General features: G+C 57.4%; 1 protein-coding gene across 1 annotated transcript; it reads right to left on the bottom strand.

Annotated features, from left to right (window-relative positions):
- Positions 1 to 14,234: 14,234 nt before the first annotated feature.
- On the bottom strand, positions 14,235 to 16,130 carry LOC128837297 (transmembrane protein 217-like). The gene has a single exon (XM_054028348.1). It carries the CDS (start codon positions 15,439 to 15,441, stop codon positions 14,926 to 14,928), a length of 516 nt encoding a protein of 171 aa, XP_053884323.1. The 5' UTR covers positions 15,442 to 16,130; the 3' UTR covers positions 14,235 to 14,925.
- Positions 16,131 to 19,680: the final 3,550 nt, after the last annotated feature.

The following is a 19,680-nucleotide window of genomic DNA, read 5'->3' as shown; positions in this document are numbered from 1 at the left end:
TCTCCTGACAGCCCCCCCAGAACCCCCGACCGATCTAACCCCCCCGTTCCCTGTCCCTTGCCTGCCCCAACCGCTCTCTACACCCCCTTCTCCTGACAGCCCCCCCAGAACCCCCGACCGATCTAACCCCCCCCGTTCCCTGTCCCCTGCCTGCCCCAACCGCTCTCTACACCCCCTTCTCCTGACAGCCCCCCCAGAACCCCCGACCGATCTAACCCCCCCGTTCCCTGTCCCCTGCCTGCCCCAACCGCTCTCTACACCCCCTTCTCCTGACAGCCCCCCCAGAACCCCCGACCGATCTAACTCCCCCCGTTCCCTGTCCCCTGCCTGCCCCAACCGCTCTCTACACCCCCTTCTCCTGACAGCCCCCCCAGAACCCCCGACCGATCTAACCCCCCCGTTCCCCGTCCCCTGCCTGCCCCAACCGCTCTCTACACCCCCTTCTCCTGACAGCCCCCCCAGAACCCCCGACCGATCTAACCCCCCCGTTCCCTGTCCCCTGCCTGCCCCAACCGCTCTCTACACCCCTTCTCCTGACAGCCCCCCCAGAACCCCCGACCGATCTAACCCCCCCGTTCCCTGTCCCCTGCCTGCCCCAACCGCTCTCTACACCCCCTTCTCCTGACAGCCCCCCAGAACCCCCGACCGATCTAACCCCCCCGTTCCCTGTCCCCTGCCTGCCCCAACCGCTCTCTACACCCCTTCTCCTGACAGCCCCCCCAGAACCCCCGACCGATCTAACCCCCCCGTTCCCTGTCCCCTGCCTGCCCCCGCACCAGGCCGAGGGGGAGCCGCGGGCTCCACGTGCAGACAAACAGATAAGGCGCTGCTGTGCGGGGGGGAGGGAGCGGGGGAGAGGGAGGGACTCTGGCTGCTAGAGGCCCCAGTGGCTGCGAGCGGCTTTCAATCAGGCACAGCCGTCCAATCAGCCGCGCCGCACTCTGCATGAGGGGAAGGGGGAAATTCCGGACATTTCTACCTTATTAGAAATCCCCCCGGACGGCCATGTAAAGCTAAGAAAGACGGACATGTCCGGGGAAACCCGGGCGGGTGGTAACCCTACTATCACAGGAGAGATGAGCTCCTTGAAGCACCCACACCACTCCGGCACTGATCCAACATAAGACGGCCTGATAACGCTTTGTTCCAGCCCAGTCAACGGCTTCCTGAGGCGTTCATGGGCACATAAGTACCAGTGCATCTGAGAGTGTTGCGCTAGACAGCTTCCCAGTCGGAGGCATCAGAGCATGACAGTGTGGAGAGGTTCATATCTGGGAACTCTACTGGCAGGAAGTGCTTGATGAGAGAGGCCAGTACATGTCGGGGGTAGAGGGGTGAATAAAGCCTCAGTGTTACACGGTCTTGGCTCTCTCTCATTTTATGCTGGAGCCCTCAGCAGTAAACAGTCTTTGGAACTGTGTTTGTACAGCGCCTAGCACAGGGGGGCCCTGCTCCCTGGGTGCGCCCCCGCCCACAGTACCAATAATAACTAATAATCATGAGCGGACGTGCGCTCACTCGCACCTGCGCTCCCTTAGCTCCCGGACCATGTCTCGTCAGCTTCGTCTCAGAATCCTTCTCAATGCAAACCCTGGGTCAGCGTGAGCCCGGAGTAACTCTTAACTTCGCTGGCGTCGCGCTGTGCCGGAGCCTTCTCGCCTTACATAGCATGTAGGCCAGAGCCCCTCTTCACTTGTAGGTTTATACCGGCGGCACTGAAAGCACAATCGTCCCTGCCACACTGGGTGAGCAACACCAGTTCCCCTAAATACTCCTCCGCTGGCCCTTACAAACCCCACCCCCAGCCGTAAATACCTGACCCCAGTGGGAGCTCCCTAACCGCTCGCACGCTTTTTATTCCATCCCATCACTCCCTACCATGGTTAGCCCCAGAACCAGTATTACCATAAACTTTGTAGTATTCCCTCCCTGCTCTGTGCTTACTAGTGACAGACCTGGGCTGGAGACGAACACCCTCAGGGTTCTGTGAGGCTTTCGAGCTGAGGGCTGGAGTCATCTCTAGGACTTCTGGTTCTTTTAATGGGGGCTTCCTCCCATCCCTCTTGCTCTGCTTCGGCCCGTGGCCAGCCTCCTCCCATCCTACTCTGTCAATGAGACTCAGCTGTGGAGGGCCTGATGGGGGGATTTAGTCTCAATAGGGCCTTGCCTTCTCCGCTGAGGCGGCTGACCAGGCGGCCTGAGTCACTGCTGGTTGTGATGCTTGTGTGAGGTGAATACCTGGCTGCTGGGAGTTGGGCTGAGTCCCACCAAACTCATGTCACACAGGAATGGGGAGCTGGCCTCCGACAGCTGGATCCTGGCTCCCTTTGCTGATTGGTGCCTTTCCTCAGTTTGCTGACTATTTATTGAGTGAATACCCAGTCCCCTCAGGCAGCAGGTGGCATTTCATCCCCTCCCTCAGTCTGTGTATTGCCCTATATTTGTCCTGCTTGGCTCATGCCTTCCTCTATGTGCGTCATTGGCACATGCTAGCGGGACTCCATAGTTATCATTTTAGAGTGACATTCGTCCGAGGCCTTGGCACTACTTAAGTCCTCAAAATAGGCCTTAAGGGCAGGACTTTCCGACACGTTTGCACACTGGGGACTGGGCACTGCTGAAATCTGACCCTTACTTAGGTGCCTGAATGAGGTTATTGGAAAACCATGTCCCAGTTGCAGGTGCTGAGTCCTTCACTATCTGTCCCTGCGTTCATTTGCCGGTCTAGCCCTATGTGGGCCCTCTGCCCTGGGGTGTATTTCACCTTTCATGGGAAAACCAGGATTTGGGCAGAAAAAAACCTTAAAGTTAAACTTTTCCTTTCCCGCCCCACTGCGAGATGGCAAGTAAGGGGTTAAAACCTGGGCACCACCTTTCTTTGGGGGGCAGTAATTGGGATGCTGGCTTAGCCCATCAGGGAGGAGGGGAATGTCTTGTAACTAGGGCTGATTTCATCTGAGTCATTCCCAAACAATTTCCCCAAGGAACAAAGCTTGTGGGGCCAATCTGTGAAGAAGCCAGAGGTAAAATTCCCAGGGAGAGGGAATTTTCTCTATCTCCCTGTCCTGAGGCCTGGATGGAACAGATGGATTGCGAAGGACCCAATCTAGTGACCGCTAACATGGAAAGGAATCTTTCCACAGACTTCAGTGGGAGTTGGGGCAGACCCTGAGCACTTAGACCAGATTTTCAAGCATGTCCACAGATTCAGGGTGGCTCAGTTCCCCGGGCCACAGTAAGTAGGCTTGATTTGCAGAGATGCTGAGCATTCACAGCCCCCATTGGCTTCTGCTGCACTTATAGGCGCTTCATGATTCTGAAAATCAGGCACCAAGGTGGTCACCGCTTTAGAAAACATTGACCTTTGGACTCGCTGTGCCAGAGTTTCCCCCTCTGCAAACCAGGACTAGTGATATTGATCTGACCTCCTGCTGATTGGGAAGTTGTGAGGTTTAGTGCATTCATGGTTTGCAAAGGGCTATGAGCGCCTCTGCTACCGGAGCAAAGCTGTGTTGTCTCTCGGTGACATGATTTGTGTTACCGTGCATTGGGAGTTTGCTAACCAGATGGAAGAGAAAGCTGAGCTCCAGCTGCAAAAGCTGGTTGCAGATTTTGATCAACCTAATCTTTGGAGGGGGGGATGCGTTTTGATCTTAAGTCCTTTCCAGCCCATTATAAAGAGAGGGGCCATTTATGAAAGTGAGATGCCGACTGCCAGATGTTGGGGTTTTGGAGGCGGGGAGCAGTAACTCAGGCTGACCTCTATATAAGACATCACGATGATGATTGCTGCTAGTGCCTGTGAGCCCCATCACGAATCAGGACCTGTCCCATTAGGAACGAGGCACGTTAGAATTAAGGCAAGCATTTGTTACAATGCGGGTGATTAATCATTGGTACAAACGGCCAAGGGACGGGGTGGGTTTTCCATCTCTTGATGTTGTCCAATCAGGCCTGGGTGCCTTCTGGAAGACATGCTTTAGCCAAACACAAGTTAATGGACTCAGTACAAGAGTAACTGCAATTCTCTGGGCAGTGATTCCCAACTAGGGATCTGCAGCTCCCTGGGTAGCCGTGAGCAGGTTTCAAGGGGATCTTCCCCAGGCGGCGGGACTCGGGGGAGGGAGCGCTACCTCCGCCCTTTTACTCAACAAAGCGGGCCACCCAGCCTGTGGGTCAGTACCAGCAACGCGTTTCACACCAAATAAGTAAAACAAAAATAATATTCTGTTTTTTTATTTTTGTACCTCTGTGGCACAGGTGGGCTGAGGAGTTTTTATAGCATGTTGTGGGAGCCTCAGAAAGAAAAAAGTTGTGAACTCATGATATAGAGGAGGTCAGACTAGGTCAGAGGTTCTCAAACTGGGGGTCGGGACCCCTCAGGAGATTGTGAGGTTATTACATGGAGGGTCGCGAGCTGTCAGCCTCCATCCCAAACCTGTTTCGCCTCCAGCATTTAGAATGGTGTTAAATATATATAAAAAGTGTTTTTAATTTGTAAGGGGGGTCACACTCAGAGACTTGCTATCTGAAAGGGGTCACCGGTACAAAAGTTTGAGAACCACTGGACTGGGTAATCTAATGGTCCCCTCTGACTTTAAAGGCTATGGAAGTATGAAACTCTGAACCTTTCTGTTCTAATAGGACTCAAGAGACAGCACGCGTGCCCCCCACTTTGCCCCTGCCTTGGAGGGGCTGATCTCGCTGCAGCTGGGAGCTACAAAATTAATTTTCAACTTTCACTTGGCTTTAAGTTCCTTCCCCTGCTTGGCTGGGCACAGGAGGGAGAACTGAGTCTTGTCCCTTCACTTTCAGTCTTGTTCAGAATCGAAAGTTGGCCTTTGTCTTTGGCCCACTTCCAGCTGGGAGGCTCCTGCTGGCACCTAGGGGGTGGCTGGTTCAGGAGAAAAGAGAAGCTCTGTAAGGTGTATAACGCAGGGTGGTGTAGGTGGCCTGGCTTCTTATCAGCTGTAGAATTGTACTGCCCTCTGGTGTTAGCATGTCCCGTTTAGGCACCGAAAGTAAGAGCCAGATTTTCATGTGCTCAGTGCTTGGCTCTTCTGAAAATCTGACCCCAGTCGTGTCTGCTGAGCCCTAGAAAATCTGGTCCTAGGAATCTCTGTCTAACTTTAAAAAAGACACTTCCTCACCTCACTTGAATGTTAACGAGAAAGACTGGAGGCCATTCTCCTTCACCTTACACCTTGTGTAAATCATTCAGACTCACGCACAGTGGGCAAACGATGCAAGCAAAGCAGCCTGCCAGCAGTTTATACTGACTTTCTGCTCACTTAGCCCTGGTGTAAGTGACCACGCATGATGCAGGGAAATCTAGACTCAGACCCATTCTCTTCTTGAATTTTTACACAAATAATAGTATTTTGCCCACCTAGAACACCTTCCTTCTCAGGTTCTCACAGCACTTTTGAGAGTATTGAAGGAATCTTCTCGACTCCTCTGGGCACAGGTCTGTACTATTATCCCCACTTTACAGATGGGGAAACTGAGGCACAAGGCGGGGAAGTGACTTGCCCACAGTCAGACGGACAAGTTGACACTTGAGTTTTAACCTTGAATAAATTGATTGCTAATTATCTCACAGTAATTAATATATGTCTGCACAGGCTAGTTTGAATGCTCCTCAAATACATGTTGCAGAATTGCAAATATTTGTTTACTGCAGAGTTTGTTATCAGCCTGTAACAAAAGTTTAGGGCAGTGATACTCAGACCTCAGTAGTTCAGGAGCCAAATTAGCAATCAACATTACCCAAAAGAGCCACAGTTGTGTGAATGATGGGGCAATATATATATTATTCTCACAGCAAATAACTTAGTGCAAGTCAATAACTCAATTGGTTAATAACATAGTAAAAGCATCCTGACTCGTTAATAACTTAGATTGACTAATAATTCAATCACACAGTGTTTTAACATCATGTGCTGCAAAGAGCCGCGGGAGACCCATTAAAGAATCACCTGCGGCTTGCAAGCCTTAGTCTGAGTCTCACTGGTTTAGGGAGGGTCCAGACTGGCCTTCACAAAGGTCTTAGCTGCCTTGATTGACTCAAAGGAACAAACTCGAGGCCAGCGCACAGATGAAGGTTATGACAGAGAGCCCAGGAGGCCCAGCGGCCAGCTCTTTGCTTTAGCAGCCAAACCATCCCTTCTCATTTACTTATAAAACGAGGTAGGAGAAATAAACCTGGGTCCAAATTTTCAAAAGTGGCCACCTTGGGAGACTTAGGACCCGATTTTCAGCGGCTCTGAGCTCCCACAAGGGGATCATGTCATTAAACATCGTATAACAGGGTCCATTTTCAAAGGAGCTCAGCTTCCATTTAGACACCCAAAAGCAGAGGCCATGGTTCTCAATGGGATGCCAGGCCCTGAGCACGTCTGCAAACCTGGCCCCCTCCTTAGATGTCTACACGGGAGCTGAGCTCTCAGGAAACTTTGGCACCCATCGTGAGTGCTGGGGGCTTGAAAAGCTGGCGAATAATGCAGCCAGGCCAGGGACAGCGTTAAGGATGCCTAGGAAACTTTCACTTTGGCATGCCCCGGCGTTGGGTGCCTGGCTTTGCAGCATTTGTGTTCTCTTCGTGAACACAGAGATTGTAATGCAATGTTTACAGTGTTGGGTTTTGTTGTTATTCTGAGAGAGAGAGGAAAAGAAAATTGATACAGAAGAGAAATTCCATAATGTGGAACTACTTGCTGGACAATGGTAAAGTGTAGTGTCCTGGACAAAGGTCCTGATCCAAAGTCATCAGAGAAGAAAGATGGTCCAGTCTAGGAACTGGCCTCTCTGCTCAAGTACCTGTTAGCTGGCATGGCTGGCAATTGTTGCATCCCCGCTGGAGGCAGCCAGAACCACGTAGGAACTGCCAGGCTAAAGTCAGCACCCCAGCAAGTTCCCTGGGGCTGGCAAACTTTTGCTGCAGGGTCCCATGCACAGCCTCTAACTTCACCCCTCCCGTAGAACAGAAAGCCTTCTTCCCTTCCCTCAACAGCAGATTCAGCACAAGTGGAGTAAACCCCCTGGCTGATCCGCTCCTTGGAGAAGCAGCCACAAAGCCCACCCCCACCTAAAAACTAAACCCTCGCAGCTCTATCGTCGGTACTCGCACCCCCGCTCTGCAGGACAGAGGAGGGGAGATCAACATGTCACTTATATCACACATTCACATTCAGAACATTTTCACCCCCGTAGGAAAAAAAAGGGGGGGAGTGCACGGAGCATCGGGTGCTAGGGGAGGTTTGGCTCTGCTTGTTTTTTAACCTTGGCAATAGCAGCAATGGAAAGTTCCTTCCTGCTTTTGGTGGATAACTCTTTGGAGATTTCAACTGTGTAATGTGAAGTGTCTCTTCCTTCCCCACTCCTCAATGGAAAGGTGTGGGATCTTTAACAAAGATGTCCCAAGTGTTTCTCCCACATTTGAGTTCCATAGATTCTACAAGGCCAACACCCCTCCAATCTCCAAGAGAGTTTCTGGGTTTAAAAAAACCCTGAATATCTAATGTAAAACAAAAACAAGTAGGGGGAAAACCTTCACTGAGACACAGACACATCCATCCCAGGTGTTCCAGGGACTCAGATGAAAAACCAGGACATATGATCTATGTCTACACTGTAATATAAACCCAGGGTTAGTAGAACTTGAGTTAGCAGACGCTGGGTTTGTTAACCTCGGGCTGGAGCATCTACATTCATTGCTATCCCCAGTTTAGGAAGTGCTGAACTCTAGGTCCCAACCTGGGGCTCCAGCATCTATACTGCATTATGCGGGCCTGACTGCAACCACCCATATCCCAGACTTCCTAGCGCCATCCCAAAATGTGGCCACTCCAGTGTCAGATCAATAATTTTGCCGCCCCTAGGCCGGGAAATAATTGCCACCCTGGCCCTACCCCGACTCCGCCCTTTTCCCACCCCCATTCCAACCCCCTCCCCAAAGTCCCCACCCTAACTCTGCCCCTTCCCTTCCCCTATTGAATCCCTTCCCCAAATCCCCGGCCCCGCCTCTTCCCCCAGCACGCGGCGTTCCCCCTCCTCCCCCCTCCCTCCCTGCCCCGCAAAACTGCTGTTTTGCGGTGCAGGCGCTGGGAGGGGAGAGAAACAGGACGCGGCGGTGCGCTTGCAGAGGAGGCGGAGGTGGGCTGCAGCAGGGGGGCGGAGCGCGGAAGGGAGCTTCCGCCCCTGCAAATTTGCCGCCCTAGGCCTAGGCCTTGTTGGCGTAGGCAATAATACGGCGCTGGGCCACTCTAGCCCTTTGTTCATGATGCATTGTGGGAAAATTTGACTGTTCACCAAACTTGACTGTTCAGAGGACACAGAAAGTAATCCCCTGGGATTGTGGGATACTTTTGGTGGACTCCCAGTCCAGTGGGACTGCATCCACACTGAAAAGCAATAGGGCTTGAACCCCTGTGTTCTGACTTGATGCAGGCTCAGACCCTGCACATCTGGAGGGCCCTGGGACCCTGGGTTTGAGCCCTGGGTCAGTGCGATTTCTGTGTAGATGAAAGGGGGGTTAGGCTTGAGCCTGAGTTCAAAACCTGGGTTGACATTGCAGAGTAGACATGCTCATGGTCGCTTTAGGTATGTTAGGAGTATGGAGGGTGTCTTCAGATCTGGGGTTTAAGCTCAGGCCCATCTGACTGCCTGCAAAGTTGCATTTAAGATCATTTTAGTTAACATGCTCCAGCACATTCTTATTTTCTAGTGAACACCAGCCTGAAGGAAAAGAGGCTTCTTTGCACTGGTTCTCTTCTCCCGTGCTCCTGTGTAAATCAGGATGCAATTCCATTGATGGCAAAGCAATTGCATTGATGTGAAACCAGTATAAGAGAAGGAACATGCAATTGAGTTGGGAATAAATATGCTGCCTGGAGCAGGTTCCTACTTAAAGAGAACCTGTGGAACTTCCCCCCCTAAAATAGTACAAGTGACAATGGATGGCATTAGGTAAACTGGGGGGATTCCCAAAGTGGTGTCATGGTGAGCAATTGCTGTACTACAAGTGAAAAAGATGGGGTGAAAGCTGAATATGTTTGACAAGGGCCAGCCCACGAATGAACGTTAGGGACTTCCCAAACAAGCAATGATTCAGAATTCTCTGCTCATTATGCACAAAAGCATTTTGGGCTAAACACAGTTTTCTGTTCAGTATGACTACTGGTAACACCTGTCTGTGTTCCTACGTATCGGTTTTATACTGCCGCCCTTCACCGTAAAATCTGAGCGCCTTCCACATAAAATCAAGAGCATTAGCGCAGTCCCTAATGAATTATATGGACAATCTGGCACTTCACCCTTTTCAGCATCAAAACTCTGCTTGGGGGAGAGTGGTTGTTTTTGGAGGGTTTTCTTTTAGATTTTATTAGTTGACTTTGTTTGTTAGTTATTGGTTCGGGATGTCTGCTTTGAGTGTCATTCCTATGGAAGAAATTCTGTGTGCTCCGACGCTTGTTGTTTTCTAAAATTGAAATTAGGTTTTATTTGATGCTGGATCTACGTGCCACAGGTGCCGATGGCTTAGCTTGCTTAGTTTCCTGTTTGTCCTGTGTTGGTCATTTTGTTGTAGTAAACCTTCATGAATTGTTATTAAATGTATAGGAAATAATCACAACAAATGCTCTTGAAATAGACTCATTTTTACACTTCTATTCTTCAAATAATCCAAGAGCTTCCAGGGACCTAAACAGTCTCTGGACTCCTGCTGAAAGTCCTGCGGGACTCCTGCCCCTCCCCATTGCAATCTGAAAGGGCATCGCTGCTTTCTGTGAGTTGCTTTTTTACCATCCTATAGAATTCTATAGCAGGGTTATAATTATTTATTGTATTTGATAGGATGGTTCAAAAACACGATGGAAAAGTTACCAATTTCTATTACATTCTATAACATTTTCGCAAGGAGAGAGAAATGTCTGTTTATCTAATTACCACGCATACCCATCTATCGGACCTATTTTTCTATTTGCCTATCTATGTACTGTGCTCATCACTGGGATAACTGAGTGCCTTACAAGTTTTAAAATTTGTTTTACCATTTTCCTTGTGTAATCCCATTTGCATGAGCAAAATAAGATTTTTTTTTTTTAAGGTTGGGCAAATCAAGGTGGATTTCCACCATGTTTCCAAGAGGCACATGTTCAACCTAGGAGTTATGTTTTTGATGCAATCCAGGATTTGGCCCCAAACCACTCAGGTACTAGAACTGTTTGAAAAATCTAAGACTTTTTTATGCTAACAGAGAAAGTCCTCCCCTCCCCCACTCTCAGCTGAAAGTATCAGAAATGTTTCCTGTCCAATTTAACTTAAAATAAATAAAAACAAACTCTGTCATTGGGCTGAGGCCAGAAGTGGGAAGTTTCAGGGCTCCCCAATGCAAAGTTACAAGCAACAGAAAAGTTGTGAAAGTTACTAGTGACCCCCCCCTTAACAGAGCAGCCTTTATGTCAACCAGTGGCCATTAGGGGGAAGCAGACACTTCAAGTACACAGTAGCCTGAACTTTTCAACTGTCTTCCCTTCAAGGCCTTAAGGTACTTGGAGCTGGTCCCAAGCCGGTTTTCACTGACCAGATAGCAAAAGCACGGGTCTGACAACCACCAATCAAGTGTTAACACTGCAAGGACCTTTGTCTGAATGTGTATAAAGGATCTGTAAAATGTGTGTAAGACAGAGTTTTTGTACTAAGGTGCAAAGCTCTCCTTTCTTCTGCAGAATAAAGCAACTCTTCCGTATCCCTGTCTGGCTGTTATTGGCTCTCAGCTAGGTGGACCCAATATTTCGGTAACAAAGTGATATGGAAACACTGGGGTTGGACTTGAATTATAAGGGGCCCGGCAGCAGGTGCCCCCCAGCTTTGTCACCCACTCCTTCCCAGTGCAAATACTTTAATCCTACATCACCCCCTCCTTCCCAGTGCAGATGGCTTAACCCTCTCCATCTGTCCTCCCCCAGTGAAGATGGTTTAACCCACTCCTTAGTTTAATCCTACTTCACGCCGCCTCCCTGGTGACCATGGTTTAACCTTCTCCTCCCCAGTGCAGATGGTGTAACTCCCTCCAAGCGCAAATAGTTTAACCCACTCTACCCCTCCTGCCCAAGACAGAAGATTTACCCTATTCTCCCACTCCTCTCGCAAGCAGAGTGCTTTCTCCGTTTTCCCAACCAGTGGAGATGATTTAACCTAACCCTCCCCCCTCGTCAGTGGAGATGGTTCACTCCACTTCATCCCTCCAGTGGAAATGGTTTATTCCTCCCTGCACGCAGATGGTCTCTCCCGCCTCTCGTGGCCCCGCCCCTCTGCCAGGCCCCGGACTCCCTCGCTTCATGACGCGTTAGGATCCCGGCTCAGGATTGGCCGAGCCGGAGGCCGTGGAGCCAGGAAGCCAATGGCCGGGATTTACCCTCCCGGATCCAAAATGGCGGCGCCGGAGCCTGGCCGCGGGGCCTCCGGAGGGAGGAGGTGAAGCGGCCTCGGCCCGCGGCTCCGGGACCTGCCGCCCCTGCTCGTCCCCCCGGAGCCGGCCGGGGCCCGGCCCCAGCCTCAGCCATGGCCGCTGAGAGCAGCAAGCAGTTCTGGAAGCGGAGCGCTAAGCTGCCGGGGAGGTGAGTGCGGCTGGGGGCACCTGGACCCCGGGCTCGGTCCCGGCTAATCGGTGACACCCCCGGGCTCGGTGACACCCCCCCCCCCAGGTTCGGTCCCGGCTAATCGGTGAAATCCCCCAGAGCTTGGTGACACCCCCCAGGGCTCGGTCCCGGTTGCTCCGTGACTCCCTCTCTCCCAGGCTCGGTCCCGGCTAATCGGTGACACCCCCCCCCGGCTAATCGGTGACACCCCCCCCGGCTAATCGGTGACACCCCCCTCCCTGCCAGGCTCGGACCCGGCTAATCGGTGACACACCCCCGTCTCGGACCCGGCTAATCGGTGACACCCCCCCCCGGCTAATCGGTGACACCCCCCCCGGCTAATCGGTGACACCACCCTCCCTGCCAGGCTCGGTCCCGGCTAATCGGTGACACACCCCCGTCTCGGACCCGGCTAATCGGTGACACCCCCCCCGGTCTCAGTCCCGGGTAATCGGTGACACCCCCCTCCCTGCCAGGCTTGGTCCCGGCTAATCGGTGACACCCCCCCCGGGCTCAGTCCTGGCTAATCGGTGACACCCCGCCCCTCGGCTAATCGGTGACACCCCCCTGGCTAATCGGTGACACCCCCCGGTCTCAGTCCCGGCTAATCGGTGACACACACCCCCGGCTAATCGGTGACACCCCCCTCCCTGCCAGGCTCGGTCCCGGCTAATCGGTGACACACCCCCGTCTCGGACCCGGCTAATCGGTGACACCCCCCCCCGGCTAATCGGTGACACACACCCCTGGCTAATCGGTGACACCCCCCTCCCTGCCAGGCTCGGTCCCGGCTAATCGGTGACACCCCCCCCCCCCCCCGGCTCGGTCCCGGCTAATCGATGACACACACACCCCCGGGCTCGGTCCCGGCTAATCGGTGACACCCCCCCCCCCCCGGTCTCAGTCCCGGCTAATCGGTGACACCCCCCCCAGCTAATCGGTGACACCCCCCCCGGGCTCGGTCCCGGCTAATCGGTGACACCCCCCTGGTCTCAGTCCCGGCTAATCGGTGACACTCCCCCCCCAGGCTCGATCCCGGCTAATCGGTGACACCTCCCCAGCTAATCGGTGACACCCCCCCCAGTCTCAGTCCCGGCTAATCGGTGACACCCCCCCCGGTCTCAGTCCCGGCTAATCGGTGACACCCCCCTCCCTGCCAGGCTTGGTCCCGGCTAATCGGTGACACCCCCCCCGGGCTCAGTCCTGGCTAATCGGTGACACCCCCCCCGGGCTCAGTCCTGGCTAATCGGTGACACCCCCCCCTCGGCTAATCGGTGACACCCCCCCTCGGCTAATCGGTGACACCCCCCTGGTCTCAGTCCCGGCTAATCGGTGACACCCCCCTCCCTGCCAGGCTTGGTCCCGGCTAATCGGTGACACCCCCCTGGCTAATCGGTGACACCCCCCTGGTCTCAGTCCCGGCTAATCGGTGACACCCCCCTCCCTGCCAGGCTTGGTCCTGGCTAATCGGTGACACCCCCCCCCTGGGCTCAGTCCTGGCTAATCGGTGACACCCCCCCCCTCGGCTAATCGGTAACACCCCCCCCCTCGGCTAATCGGTGACACACCCCCCCCCGGCTAATCGGTGACACCCCCGCCCCAGCTAATCGGTGATAGCCGCCCGGGCTCGGTCCCGGCTAATGGGTGACACCCCCCCTGGCTAATCGGTGACACCCCCCCCGGTCTCAGTCCCGGCTAATCGGTGACACCCCCCCCGGGCTCGGTCCCGGCTAATCGGAGACACCCCCCCCTGGGCTCAGTCCTGGCTAATCGGTGACCACCCCCCCTTCGGCTAATCGGTGACACCCCCCCGGGCTCGGTCCCGGCTAATCGGTGACACCCCCCCGGTCTCAGTCCCGGCTAATTGGTAACACACACCCCCCGCGGCTAATCGGTGACACCCCCCCGGGTTCGGTCCCGGCTAATCGGTGACATCCCCCTGGCTAATCGGTGACACCCCCCCGGTCTCAGTCCCGGCTAATCGGTGACATACCCCCCCCAGGCTCGATCTCGGCTAATCGGTGACACCTCCCCGGCTAATTGGTGACACCCCCCCCGGTCTCAGTCCCGGCTAATCGGTGAGACCCCCCTCCATGCCAGGCTTGGTCCCGGCTAATCGGTGACACCCCCCCGGTCTCAGTCCCGGCTAATCGGTGACACCCCCCCCTCGGCTAATCGGTGACATCCCACCGGTCTCAGTCCCGGCTAATCGGTGACACCCCCCCCTCGGCTAATCGGTGACACCCCCCCGGGCTCGGTCCCGGCTAATCGGTGACACCCCCCCCAAGTTCGATCACGGCTAATCGGTGACACCCCCCTGGCTAATCTGTGACACGCCCCCGGTCTCAGTCCCGGCTAATCGGTGACATTCCCCTCCCTGTCAGGCTTGGTCCCGGCTAATCGGTGACACACCACCCCCCGGGCTCGGTCCCGGTTAATCGGTGACACCCCCGCCCCGGCTAATCGGTGATACCCTCGCGGGCTCGGTCCCGGCTAAATGGTGACACCCCCCCTGGCTAATCGGTGACACTCCCCCGGTCTCAGTCCCGGCTAATCGGCGACACCTCCCCGGCTAATGGGTGACACACTCCCGGTCTCAGTCCCGGCTAATCGGTGACAGCCCCCCCTGGCTCGATCCCGGCTAATCGGTGACACCTCCCCGGCTAATCGGTGACACACCCCCGGTCTCAGTCCCGGCTAATCGCTGACACCCCCCCGGCTAATCGGTGACACCCCCGCGGTCTCAGTCCTGGCTAATCGGTGACACCCCCCTCCCTGTCAGGCTCGGTCCCGGCTAATCGGTGACACACCCCCCCCAGGCTCGTTCCCGGCTAATCGGTGACACCCCCCCCTCGGCTAATCGGTGACACCCCCCCGGTCTCGGTCCCGGCTAATCGGTGAGACCCCCCTCCATGCCAGGCTTGGTCCCGGCTAATCGGTGACACCCCCCCGGTCTCAGTCCCGGCTAATTGGTGACACCCCCCCCCTCGGCTAATCGGTGACATCCCACCGGTCTCAGTCCCGGCTAATCGGTGACACCCCCCCCTCGGCTAATCGGTGACACCCCCCCGGGCTCGGTCCCGGCTAATCGGTGACACCCTCCCCCTCGGCTAATCGGTGACACCCCCCTGGGCTCGGTCCCGGCTAATCGGTGACACCTCCCCCTCGGCTAATCGGTGACACCTCCCCCTCGGCTAATCGGTGACACCCCTCCTCGGCTAATCGATGACATCCCCCCGGTCTCAGTCCGGGCTAATCGGTGACACCCCCCCAGGCTCGATCCCAGTTAATTGGTGTCACCTCCCCGGCTAATCGGTGACACACCCCCGGTCTCAGTCCCGGCTAATCGGTGACACCACCTCTGCCTGATCCTGAGCGACAGCCTTCCTTGCCCTTTGCTTTCAATAACCATCAGGGCATACGTGACAACGAAGGAGAGCCAGAAACAATCCATGGGGTTCCTGGTGGCCAGCCCAAACCACTCCAGGGGGCTGAGGGAAAACAAGGCTTCTTTGGAGACCTGGTAAACCAGGGCCACGATAAGGCAGTTAACCAGGTCATAGAAGATGATCCATGCGACATAGGCGAACATGCCTATGTAGAGCCGCTTCGGGACTGAGTAGATGAGGAAGACACACACCGGGTAGGTCATGACAGCCAGAGTGATGGCTGTATAGTAGCAATACGGTAGCATCTTCCCCACTTCGGTTAAGTTGAAGGGCTTGATTTGTGCCATGTCCATCATTGCTCGTTCCAAGTGGCCAACCTCAAAGATCAGGTAGATGTTGGTCACTAGGATCATGTAGGATCAGTCCCGGCTAATCGGTGACACCCCCCACCCGGTCTCAGTCCCGGCTAATCGGTGACACCCCCCCCCGGGACTCGGTCCCGGCTAATCGGTGACACACACCCCCGGCTAATCGGTGACACCCCCCCGGACTCGGTCCCGGCTAATCGGTGACTCCCACCCTGGCTAATCGGTGACACTCCCCCAGTCTCAGTCTCGGCTAATCGGTGACACCCCCCCACCCCAGGCTCGATCCCGGCTAATCAGTGACACCTCCCAGGATAATCGGTGACACCCCCCACCCGGTCTCAGTCCCGGCTAATCGATGACACCCCCCCCCAGGCTCGATCCCGGCTCATCGGCGACACCTCCCGGCTCATCGGCGACACCTCCCCAGCTAATCGGCGACACCTCCCCGGCTAATCGGCGACACCTCCCACCCAGGCTCGGTCCCGTCTAATCGGTGACACCCCCCCCCGGGGCTCGGTCCCGGCTAATCGGTGACACACACCCCCCCCGGGCTCGGTCCCGGCTAATCGGTGACACACGCCCCCCGGACTTGGTCCCGGCTAATCGGTGACACACGCCCCCCGGGCTCGGTCCCGGCTAATCGGTGACACACCCCCCCCGGGCTCCGTCCCGGCTAATAGGTGACAACCCCCTGGCTAATCGGTGACACCCCCCCCTCGGCTAATCGGTGACACTCCCCCGGTCTCAGTCCCGGCTAATCGGTGACACCCCCCCCCCAGGCTCGATCCCGGCTAATCGGTGACACCTCCCCAGCTAATGGGTGACACCCCCCCGGTCTCAGTCCCGGCTAATCGGTGACACCCCGGTCCCGGCTAATCGGTGACACCCCCCACCAGGCTCGGTCCCGGCTAATCGGTGACACACACCCCCCCCGGGCTCGGTCCCGGCTAATCGGTGACACACACCCCCCGGGCTCGGTCCCGGCTAATCGGTGACACCCCCCCCTCGGCTAATCGGTGACACCCCCCCCCTCGGCTAATCGGTGACACCCCCCCCCTCGGCTAATCGGTGACACCCCCCCCCTCGGCTAATCGGTGACACCCCCCCCTCGGCTAATCGGTGACACCCCCCCCCTCGGCTAATCGGTGACACTCCCCCGGTCTCAGTCCCGGCTAATCGGTGACACACACCCCCAGGCTCGATCCCGGCTAATCGATGACACCCCCCCCCGGCTAATCGATGACACCCCCCCCCGGCTAATCGTGACACCCCGGTCCCGGCTAATCGGTGACACACACCCCCCCCGGGCTCGGTCCCGGCTAATCGGTGACACCCCCCCCTCGGCTAATCGGTGACACTCCCCCGGTCTCAGTCCCGGCTAATCGGTGACACCCCCCTGGACTCGGTCCCGGCTAATCGGTGACTCCCACCCTGGCTAATCGGTGACACTCCCCCAGTCTCAGTCTCGGCTAATCGGTGACACCCCCCCCCCCAGGCTCGATCCCGGCTAATCAGTGACACCTCCCAGGATAATCGGTGACACCCCCCACCCGGTCTCAGTCCCGGCTAATCGGCGACACCTCCCCAGCTAATCGGCGACACCTCCCCGGCTAATCGGCGACACCTCCCACCCAGGCTCGGTCCCGTCTAATCGGTGACACACCCCCCCCCGGGGCTCGGTCCCGGCTAATCGGTGACACACCCCCCCCCCGGGCTCGGTCCCGGCTAATCGGTGACACACGCACCCCGGGCTCGGTCCCGGCTAATCGGTGACACGCACCCCGGGCTCGGTCCCGGCTAATCGGTGACACACACCCCCCCGGGGCTTGGTCCCGGCTAATCGGTGACACACACCCCCCCCGGGCTCGGTCCCGGCTAATCGGTGACACACACCCCCCGGGCTCGGTCCCGGCTAATCGGTGACACCCCCCCTGGCTAATCGGAGACACCCGCCCGGACTCGGTCCCGGCTAATCGGTGACACCCCCCCCCTCGGCTAATCGGTGACACCCCCCCCCTCGGCTAATCGGTGACACTCCCCCGGTCTCAGTCCCGGCTAATCGGTGACACACCCCCCCAGGCTCGATCCCGGCTAATCGATGACACCCCCCCCCCGGCTAATCGATGACACCCCCCCCCGGCTAATCGTGACACCCCGGTCCCGGCTAATCGGTTACACACACCCCCGGCTAATCGGTGACACCCCCCCCGGGCTCGGTCCCGGCTAATCGGTGACACCCCCCGGGCTCGGTCCCGGCTAATCGGTGACACACACCCCCCCCGGGCTCGGTCCCGGCTAATCGGTGACACCCCCCCCCCCCCGGGCTCGGTCCCGGCTAATCGGTGACACACACCCCCCCGGGGCTCGGTCCCGGCTAATCGGTGACACACACCCCCCGGGGCTCGGTCCCGGCTAATCGGTGACACCCCCCCCCCGGGCTCGGTCCCGGCTAATCGGTGACACCCCCCCCCCGGGCTCAGTCCCGGCTAATCGGTGACACCCCCCCCGGGCTCAGTCCCGGCTAATCGGTGACACCCCCCCCCCAGGCTCGATCCCGGCTAATCGGTGACACCCCCCCCCCCGGTCTCGGTCCCGGCTAATCGGTGACACCCCCCCCCCAGGCTCGATCCCGGCTAATCAGTGACACCTCCCAGGATAATCGGTGACACCCCCCACCCGGTCTCAGTCCCGGCTAATCGATGACACCCCCCCCCAGGCTCGATCCCGGCTCATCGGTGACACCTCCCGGCTAATCGGTGACACACCCCCGGTCTCAGTCCCGGCTAATCGGCGACACCTCCCCAGCTAATCGGCGACACCTCCCCGGCTAATCGGCGACACCTCCCACCCAGGCTCGGTCCCGTCTAATCGGTGACACCCCCCCCCCCCCGGGGCTCGGTCCCGGCTAATCGGTGACACACACCCCCCCCGGGCTCGGTCCCGGCTAATCGGTGACACACGCCCCCCGGACTTGGTCCCGGCTAATCGGTGACACACACACCCCGGGCTCGGTCCCGGCTAATCGGTGACACACCCCCCCCCGGGCTCCGTCCCGGCTAATAGGTGACACCCCCCCTGGCTAATCGGTGACACCCCCCCCTCGGCTAATCGGTGACACTCCCCCGGTCTCAGTCCCGGCTAATCGGTGACACCCCCCCCCAGGCTCGATCCCGGCTAATCGGTGACACCTCCCCAGCTAATGGGTGACACCCCCCCGGTCTCAGTCCCGGCTAATCGGTGATACCCCCCTGGCTAATCGGTGACACGCCCCTGGTCTCAGTCCCGGCTAATCGGTGACACCCCCCCCCCCGGTCTCAGTCCCGGCTAATCGGTGACACCCCGGTCCCGGCTAATCGGTGACACCCCGGTCCCGGCTAATCGGTGACACCCCCCCCCCCCGGGCTCGGTCCCGGCTAATCGGTGACACACCCCCCCCCCGGGCTCGGTCCCGGCTAATCGGTGACACACACCCCCCCCGGGCTCGGTCCCGGCTAATGGGTGACACACACCCCCCGGGCTCGGTCCCGGCTAATCGGTGACACCCCCCCTGGCTAATCGGTGACACCCCCCCCTCGGCTAATCGGTGACACTCCCCCGGTCTCAGTCCCGGCTAATCGGTGACACACCCCCCCAGGCTCGATCCCGGCTAATCGGTGACACCGCCCCCCGGCTAATCGGTGACACCCCCCCCGGCTAATCGTGACACCCCGGTCCCGGCTAATCGGTTACACACACCCCGGGCTCGGTCCCGGCTAATCAGTGACACACACCCCCCCGGGCTCGGTCCCGGCTAATCGGTGACACCCCCCTGGCTAATCGGTGACACGCCCCTGGTCTCAGTCCCGGCTAATCGGTGATACCCCCCTGGCTAATCGGTGACACGCCCCTGGTCTCAGTCCCGGCTAATCGGTGACACCCCCCCCCCGGTCTCAGTCCCGGCTAATCGGTGACACCCCGGTCCCGGCTAATCGGTGACACCCCGGTCCCGGCTAATCGGTGACACCCCCCACCGGGCTCGGTCCCGGCTAATCGGTGACACACACCCCCCCCGGGCTCGGTCCCGGCTAATCGGTGACACACACCCCCCCCGGGCTCGGTCCCGGCTAATCGGTGACACACACCCCCCAGGCTCGGTCCCGGCTAATCGGTGACACCCCCCACCAGGCTCGGTCCCGGCTAATCGGTGACACACACCCCCCCCGGGCTCGGTCCCGGCTAATCGGTGACACACACCCCCCGGGCTCGGTCCCGGCTAATCGGTGACACCCCCCCTGGCTAATCGGT

This window comes from Malaclemys terrapin, chromosome 4 (assembly GCF_027887155.1).
Source record: "Malaclemys terrapin pileata isolate rMalTer1 chromosome 4, rMalTer1.hap1, whole genome shotgun sequence".
NCBI lineage: Eukaryota > Metazoa > Chordata > Testudines > Emydidae > Malaclemys > Malaclemys terrapin.
Note: the sequence above shows the minus strand (reverse complement) of the source record. Positions and strands in the feature narration are given on the sequence as shown.